This window comes from Bactrocera neohumeralis, chromosome 4 (assembly GCF_024586455.1).
Source record: "Bactrocera neohumeralis isolate Rockhampton chromosome 4, APGP_CSIRO_Bneo_wtdbg2-racon-allhic-juicebox.fasta_v2, whole genome shotgun sequence".
Classification (NCBI taxonomy): Eukaryota; Metazoa; Arthropoda; class Insecta; order Diptera; family Tephritidae; genus Bactrocera; species Bactrocera neohumeralis.
In genome coordinates, this window is record NC_065921.1 from 82,809,013 (window position 1) to 82,817,299 (window position 8,287).

Sequence of the window (8,287 nt, forward strand, 5' to 3'; positions counted from 1 at the left end):
GGGGTTAATTTGAGATGAGTCGATGTAAACTTGTGCGTCTGTCTGTGTATATATATCCGAACTAGTAAGTTTTTAAGATATCGATCTGAAATGCAACCTTCTTTTCCTCCGCAAGAAGAACTCCCAATATTGGACCACAACATCATATAACCACCATAATTAAGTTCTTTCATCAAAAACTCTTTTTTTTTTGCAAAGATATCTTCACAAAATTTGGCATAGATATTTGTCCATGAAGTTACAATATTTGAAGCGATTTATCATTTAGCTGCCATAGGAACTGAACGATTAAAATCAAGTTCTTGGATGGAGACTCATAAGAGTATTCTAGCTAGACCTAACGTTTTTTTATTTCTTTTTTTCCTCAACTTTACTAATTTGAAGGATATCACAATTTTTTTATGTAATAGCTTTGAGTTTATTTAGCGCTTTCTTAATCTATAAAAAGTATAATATATTAATATATATAATATATTGGAATTACAAACACCTTATATGTTATATATGAGAATTTTTTTAAGTTCAAATGCGAGTTAAATGCGATCAACACATGTGAATGCTTTAGAGTTCTTCATGGGTTCTTGCATGTTGGCGTTCTTTTTCTTTGGGATATGCCCAAAAATATGAAGGTAAACCTTTAACATCTCGTTCTCTTTTGACAAATGCACTAAATGACGAAACACAATTGCCGATGAAATGATTTGCCATACCTAATATGGCTAGATCAAGGTGTGGGTCATCATTATATAATTTATGGGCGGTAACATTCATTCGCGACAATGCGGTGTTTAATTCCTTTATCATATGATTAGCGTCTGCTGCCACAAATATTGAACGAATCTCATTGGTAGGATTACTCTGCTTAACGCTCTTAATCAAACGTTTGATTTGTCTGATAATAAGCTCTTTAGAAGGCAAGCAAAGATCGAAATATAATGAACCACGCTCATTATTATATCCGAGGCATTGTGGTGAAGCGAATAATTGCTGACTATCTCGTACATGTTCACATGCTCGTACCCAATCAATGCCATTACGGAGATGAAGTCCAATAAAAGCACCACGAGGTAAATTATTTTTAATAAAAGTACGCATCATATCTTCATAAATATTTGACCAACGTAGATAACGATGCAAATCCTTATTCTCTGCTTGTACCGGAAAACTAGCTGGTGCACCAGTAAATGGTATAACAGGCCATTCTGTAGGCGGATACTTCTCTTGCCATTTTGTTGCCATTGCTCTGTGATGTATATCGAAATTGAGAGGACTGTAAAACACAGAATCCACGAAGGATATGTTGTACGTATCCCAAAATGGACCAAAAGGATTTCCATCTTTCGCATGACAGTCGGGTTTCGGAGCTTTGTTGGGACTTAAAGTTTTCCTCTCCATGTAGCAAAATGAAATACGTTTATTTTCAGGCCAAATTTTTGGAGCTAGATGCATCATAAAATCAGCCATTAGTATAACTCGGTGATATTCTTGTAAAGGCTCCACCTGAAAATAGGTGTCGAAAGGAACTTGTGTAGAGCGTATTTCCCCTTTCCTGTATTCAACCCATGGTGGCAAAATTAATGTACGATTAAGAGCTTTAGAGAAAGCTAATGCTCCTAAGAAATGATCGGCTTGGTTACCAAATCGACCTAATGACAGTAAACAAAATAAACATATTTACCAAAACATTGTGGAATAAATCATATAAACATATATATTCATACGAACCCATGCAAGGACAATAAGCTAAATAGCCATTGACATCAATTTCGGAAGCATTGCTAGATAATAGCAATGTGCAAAATGCAATTATTCTCAACAACACTAGCATTTTACCGGCTTCTTTTTCAATCAATTGGAAAAATGTACAAACAAATTGCTCAAAGCAATAAACAAAAACTAGGTTAGTGCTGGTAAGTGTACAATTTCAAAAGAAACTAGGAAAACGATAGTGTTGTAAAGTTAAGGAAAAACTTTATATAAGGTTGTGAGTTTATACATACAATTAAAAATTTATTTATAATCACTTTTATTCGCAAATAATTTGATTAATTTTTGAAAACAAGAATTCATTCAAAAATTTCTTACTTTCAATTTTTTTTGATTATTCTTTTTTTTTGGTTTTTTTCTACATGTTTATGTTCCCAACAGATGTCTCTGCATTTTATTTTGCTTCACGTGAATTTGTGTAATCGCGCATAGGTAAGTTGTAAACCCGTTCCCAGGTAGCTATATTACCAGAGAATTTGTCAAATGAATTCGAATACGCTTAATCAGAAGTCATTCATACCAACACCACCGGAGAAGGGCAGTTTTCCACTTGATCACGAAAGCATTTGTAAAAAATACTACCTCCTGTACATGAATTGTTTGCGCCGAAACAACGACAACAACTCGCAGTGTCGCCAAGAAGCTAAAGAATACCTTGGTTGTCGCATGCAAAACAATTTGATGGAGCAAACGCAGTGGTCCAAGCTGGGCTTTGAAGACGAGAGTAAAACAAATACCAAGGATAATAACAAAAACAAATTGCAATAAATCAAATTAAATTCCTAAAATATCAAAATACGACTAAAAAAAATTCAAAGCAACCAAATAGAAGCTATGATGAGACCTCAAAAGAACATACTAATCGGTGTCACGGGAAGTGTGGCGACTATCAAACTACCATTGCTAATTGAAAAAATACAAGAATACGAGAAAGACTACACCATAAATGTGAGTACATGCATAATTACCAATCAATTAAAATTTTATTGATTTCAATACATGCACAATTCGCAGATTAAAATAGTCCCCACAGAACACGCTAGACATTTTTTCGAAAGTACGCTTTTGCCTGCGAAGGTAAAAATACTGATTGATGTCGCCGAGTGGTCGATGTGGCAAAGACGAGGTGATCCTGTATTACATATAGATTTGGGCAAATGGGCAGACATTCTACTAATCGCACCACTCAGCGCAAACACACTGGCCAAAATAGCAACGGTATGATTGTTTATATCTCTCATTGCTTATAAAAATTGGTTAACATTCAATATTTCTTATTAGGGTATATGCGATAATCTACTCACTTGTGTGGTACGTGCCTGGGACCTACACAAGCCGTTACTCTTCTGTCCTGCAATGAATACTCGTATGTACGACCACCCTCTAACATATGAACAAATAAGCAAACTTAAGTCTTGGGGATATACCGAAATACCTTGTATATCAAAGATGTTGATGTGCGGAGATACGGGCAATGGGGCAATGGCCGAAGTGTCTACAATCGTTGAACGATTAAAACCCTTTTTAGAAAAATCATAGCTTCCCAGTTTTACACCTATGTGCATACACAATTAGATGTATTTAGATAAGAATTACAAATATTTGGGTACATGCGTACTGCAAAGTGACGTCATTCATTATCGGTGAATAATTTCCTGCAAAGCAATACTTTCCAAAAGGAATACACATACATTTATTTAAGTAGTATACTAAATAAATATATACAGTGTGCGACAAAACTAAAGCACGGAATCTGCCTTGTCGGTATTTAACCGAATAAAATCATAAAGTAGGCATTATGTGATGTTTTATTGATTTGTATTATTAGTTCATGTATTCTTCTTTTAAAATTAGTAAAAATTAAACAAATTAACTTACTAAAATATTATATAAAATTAAATATATGAAGAACTCCAAAAATCTGGTGCGACAAAACAAAAGCACATAACTAAGAGTTTACATTAATTGCACATTAATTGTTTGTCAAACGGTTTTTAATGATCAAAAATGTTGGATATGTGTAGTTATTACCTAATTAGAAAAATATTAATGCATATTCAGTTGCAGTTCGTCATTCAGTACGGTTGGTTGTATGTTAAAGAGAAAGATATTTCAATGGCTCGAAATAAGTATTCTGTTCATTTTAGAAAAAAATTTGTTAAGGATTTTAAGAAAAGAGAATCGGTTATGACTATTGCAAAAAAGTTTGGAATAAATCGTCCTAATGTTTCCCGAACATTTAGCTGATTTGGCAAATCAAGCTCTTTGGTTACAGCGCATAGAGGTAGACGGCCGTGGAGAGCAACCGAACGAGAGGATAAGGGAGTCATTCGGGCAATAAAAAATTACCCTTTTATATCGGCAATATCTATTGTAAGACAATTACGGTTAAATATATTACAGAGATCCATACAACGTCGAGCTGTCGATGGGGAATTTTCATGCTACCTGTAGCAAGTTATTGCAAAAAAGCCGTATTATTTATTTAAAGAACAGACTGGCGTGATTGGAATTTGTGAGGATGCACATAAATTGAGCGATTACCAAATGGCAAACTGTACTTTTTTCTGGCGAATCGAAGTTTAATATCAAAGATTGAGATGGGCTGAAGCTGGTAGGCAGACCGAAGGGACAACGCCTAAATCAACGTTATAAAACAAGCGCGGTGAAACATGGTGGAGACAATGTACTAGTGTGGGGTTGTTTTCCAGGGAATGCAATAGGATAAATTCATCATATAAACAGTATAATGGACAAATATAAGCATAAAAATATTTCTAAGAATATTAATGCTGCCACATGTTGCAGAAGAAATGGCTTTAAAATGGAGTTATCAACATGACAACGACCAGAAACACACTGCTATTTGTGCAAAACAGTGGTTTGTTGATAACAGGAATGAGGTTTTGAAGCGACTCGCACAATCACCTGATCTCAATCCCATAGAGAACCAATGGTAAATTGTAGATCGAAAAATCAGACTTGAGAATTGTAAAAATAAGGTCGTTTTATACATTCAAGTGAAGGTAGCATGGAAAAGCATTTCCTGGGACACATCAAATAAATTAATTGAGTCCATGCCTAGCCGATGTGCAACTGTATTGAAAAATAAGGGATACGCAACCAAATATTGAAAGACATAAATTTTTCAATCATAAAACCATTTCGTGCTTTTGTTTTGTCGCACCAAATTTTTGGAGTTTTTCATATATGGTATTTTATATATTTTTTTAATAAGTTAATTTGTTTAATTTTTACTAATTTTAAAAGAAGAATACATGAACTAATAATACAAATCAATAAAACATCACGTAATGCCTAATTTATGATTTTATCCAGTTAAATGCCGACAAGGTAGATTCCGTGCTTTAGTTTTGTCGCACACTGTATATATATATCTACATATACATATGTATATCAATTCAAAAGGTTTATATAAATTTATAATGCAATTCGAGTGTTTGTAGTTTCAATGAATTTAAATATACATACATATGTGCCTGATACAATTTTTATAGTTAACTGTTTGCCTCGATCGTGTTAAAGAAGAACCCCCAATAGAATTAACATTTATTGGTTTTTCTTACCTCGAATTAAATTTATTTAAATCATTTATAAATACAAAAGACCAAAATGTTGTTGTCTGTGGCTAGTAGAAATTGTTGAATTCAGTTAGTGTATTAATTTTTGACTGCGCGCTAAATCGAGTTGTGCTGCTGAAACACTACCCAAACCTTCACGCACCGAACTCAAATTTTCTTTCCAGGCGTACAGAAGGTCGCGTAATTGTTGCCACTGGGTTGCACCAAATGTACGATGCATGGTTGATGAGATGTGCACTTTGCGATTGGCCTGGTCCAGACGTGCACGCACTAATTTTGTTTTCAGTACTTCAATAACGAATGGTTCAACTTCATCTTCGGTTATTTGTAATTCTTTTGTGAGTGTTTCAAATGACATTTCAGGATTGCTTTCTGCCAGTTGCATGAAGGTCAATAGACGCATTTTTTTCATATTCTGCTCATGATTTAAGCCTTGAGAAGTAACGAATTCCTTATGATCTTCATAGAATTGTATATACGATGGCAATTTGTCGGATACAAAAATTGACAACAAGTCATGTATTAAATCACCTTCCAAAAAGCGCACCGGTTTAAGGGCTAACAATGGATCCAACAGAAATGTGTTGGGATCAGCAAGTGCTGTCACGATGCACTTCATGGCATCTTCTCGAGCAACACAGGCATTATCTGCTGTGTAAGTGCCAAGCAATTCAATCATAACTTTAGCTGACAACTCCAAGTTAGTATCCTTAGTCACATCGTGTAACAAGCGGTATAGTTTCTGCATTTGCTCACTAGATGGTGGACAATTAGCAAATTGTGATTTCAGTTGATCAACACCTGTGAAAACTTCCAAAACTTGGTCACTTTGTTTGGCCACTTGAACAAGATGATAATAAACATGATAGCGCAAAGGTGATGCTGTATCCAAGTTGTTAAACAAACGCCACAAAGACTCTAAGCAAACCTTTGCCAATGGCACATTAGGAGCTTTCGTCATTTTTTCACAGTAAGCCAAAACAATATTTTCACCGCGGTCGAGTGGAATCTATTAAAAAGAAATATTTAATTCTAATAAATTCCGAATGTAATTTTTCTAAATAAAAACTTACTGTAATCATAATGGAAACAATACTATTAAGGATGCCATCAATTTGAGAGGGTTCGCCATCTTTGAAACAAACATCGCAAACTCCAATGATTTTATGTAAGTCATCTTCAACACCTTTGTTAGATTTTTCGGATGAAATCTCGGCTCCAAGCTTTTTAAAGAATTTTCTTAGTTCTTGCACCTAAAAAGTCAATGCAAATGCTAAAATACCTCGCTGCATTATATACAGAAAACATAACCTCAAAACTAGGATGTTTCACACCACAGCCTCTTAATTATGATTTAAAAAGAAATTATATTTACCTGCTCGTCCAAAGACAAGTCAATAAATACCGGAGGAGAATTCATGTTTATTGAAGTTTCAATATGTGTTTGCAACTGTTTTTCAAAGCCAAATAAATTTACACCCGCAACACCTATGCGCTACACGTAGCAAAAAGAAACAATATAAATGCTTCTTCTTGAGTTTTGCCATTTACACAAATACTGAGAAAAATTCACAATAGTATACTCATTCATGAAGTTGACGGCTATAGATAATTATAAAACGAAACCCCAATTTCATAAAAAATACAACAAAAAATAAATTGTCGCTTTCTTTTATTCAAACTCAAAAAATTAAATATAAATGTTTGTGTATACATACTTATTTTTTTATTGATTTACTATGTATAATATAGTTTTATAACTAGCAATTTCATTCAGGACCTTTATGAGGGTTGTGTCTGTAAACTAAAACTTTTCATTTGAACATTTCATTAAGTTCAACTTAATTATTGTTATATCTCCACAATTTTACAATTGACAGACGCTAATTATTCTGTGGGTCGGCAGGCCAACATGTAAACCGGGTATAATCCTTTGGGAAAGCTCTGCTGTCGCCAAGTTTTTACAATTCGAAATCCAGCACTTTTGATTGCAGTTTCGTATATTTTCAATGGACGTGTTACTGAAGAGTCTTGCTTATCCTCTTCAACTATATTAGACGATGTAACATTCTCCTTAACTATTAAATAACCTTTGTTTGTTAGACCAAGACGCATACGACGGAAAAAATTGAAAAGGTCACTTTCGGTGAGATGGCCCAGGACCCACTGACACCATATCACATCATATTTACTCGCAGCTGGTGTAAATTCTTGAAGACCCATAGTGTATATTTCACCTAAGCGACCATTATGCTCATTACCCTCTGTGCAATATTCGCGTGCTTTTTCTGTAAAACTGGCATCCTGCTCAACAATATCGGTTGTATTAAAACGCGACATCAGTAAATTTTTTGTTATACGACCAATACCCGCGCCACAATCGAGAGCGTTGTTTTTACCCAAGTCTTTTAAGTCTCTTAAAAAACTACTGGAACCTTGGATATCAATTCTATTTAGATATCCTAAACCACCAAGCATGCCGTTCACCGTAGCAGGAACTTCGGACCAATATTTTTGCGCTCTACCGTAAAAATCATTTTCGGTTATATTGTTTTGGTCAGCTTGTGGAGCTAGCAAAGTATCCTTGTTGAGCACAGACATGTGTGTTTCTTTATAAACTTTGTTATATGAATATTTTTACAAGAATTTAAAATAAAAATACTAGCTCACTACACAACACATTTTTTGGCAGAACCTACACAAATGTCAAACTTGCTAACAAAATGCTTCTTCTTGTTGAAGTGTCTAGTCAAAGTAATTTGTGTTTATTCAGTTTAAAATTTTTGATGATTACGTTCGCAAAGCTATCCGAAATAAGTAAAATAAAACATAAACCAAAAATCATTTCCTAAAATATTAGTAAATTATGAATAAAAGCAAATTACTCCAGTTCTCGTGAACTTTAAAAGATTTTAAAG

The 8,287-nt window shown here is 34.2% G+C and overlaps 6 protein-coding genes across 6 annotated transcripts in view; 2 read left to right on the top strand and 4 right to left on the bottom strand.

Annotated features, from left to right (window-relative positions):
- LOC126757400 (C3 and PZP-like alpha-2-macroglobulin domain-containing protein 8) overlaps window positions 1-8,287 on the bottom strand; it is a 185,511-nt gene that overhangs the window by 79,551 nt on the left and 97,673 nt on the right. The window lies entirely within an intron of this gene.
- LOC126757397 (GDP-fucose protein O-fucosyltransferase 1) lies at window positions 401-1,892 on the bottom strand. Its single transcript, XM_050471292.1, has 2 exons — window positions 1,726-1,892; window positions 401-1,646 (listed from the first exon to the last, which is right to left on the bottom strand). The coding sequence occupies exons 1-2, from the start codon at window positions 1,826-1,828 to the stop codon at window positions 562-564; spliced, it is 1,188 nt and encodes a 395-aa protein (XP_050327249.1). The 5' UTR covers window positions 1,829-1,892; the 3' UTR covers window positions 401-561.
- Window positions 2,165-2,715, top strand: LOC126757407 (cytochrome c oxidase assembly protein COX19). Its single transcript, XM_050471305.1, has one exon. It carries the CDS (start codon window positions 2,251-2,253, stop codon window positions 2,533-2,535), a length of 285 nt encoding a protein of 94 aa, XP_050327262.1. The 5' UTR covers window positions 2,165-2,250; the 3' UTR covers window positions 2,536-2,715.
- LOC126757403 (phosphopantothenoylcysteine decarboxylase) lies at window positions 2,602-3,468 on the top strand. The gene is made up of 3 exons (XM_050471300.1): window positions 2,602-2,715; window positions 2,782-2,985; window positions 3,049-3,468. Exons 1-3 carry the CDS (start codon window positions 2,602-2,604, stop codon window positions 3,304-3,306), a joined length of 576 nt encoding a protein of 191 aa, XP_050327257.1. The 3' UTR covers window positions 3,307-3,468.
- On the bottom strand, window positions 5,337-6,887 carry LOC126757398 (eukaryotic translation initiation factor 3 subunit M). The gene is made up of 3 exons (XM_050471294.1): window positions 6,745-6,887; window positions 6,443-6,622; window positions 5,337-6,378 (listed from the first exon to the last, which is right to left on the bottom strand). Exons 1-3 carry the CDS (start codon window positions 6,787-6,789, stop codon window positions 5,440-5,442), a joined length of 1,164 nt encoding a protein of 387 aa, XP_050327251.1. The 5' UTR covers window positions 6,790-6,887; the 3' UTR covers window positions 5,337-5,439.
- Window positions 7,025-8,084, bottom strand: LOC126757401 (alpha N-terminal protein methyltransferase 1). The gene has a single exon (XM_050471298.1). It carries the CDS (start codon window positions 7,968-7,970, stop codon window positions 7,257-7,259), a length of 714 nt encoding a protein of 237 aa, XP_050327255.1. The 5' UTR covers window positions 7,971-8,084; the 3' UTR covers window positions 7,025-7,256.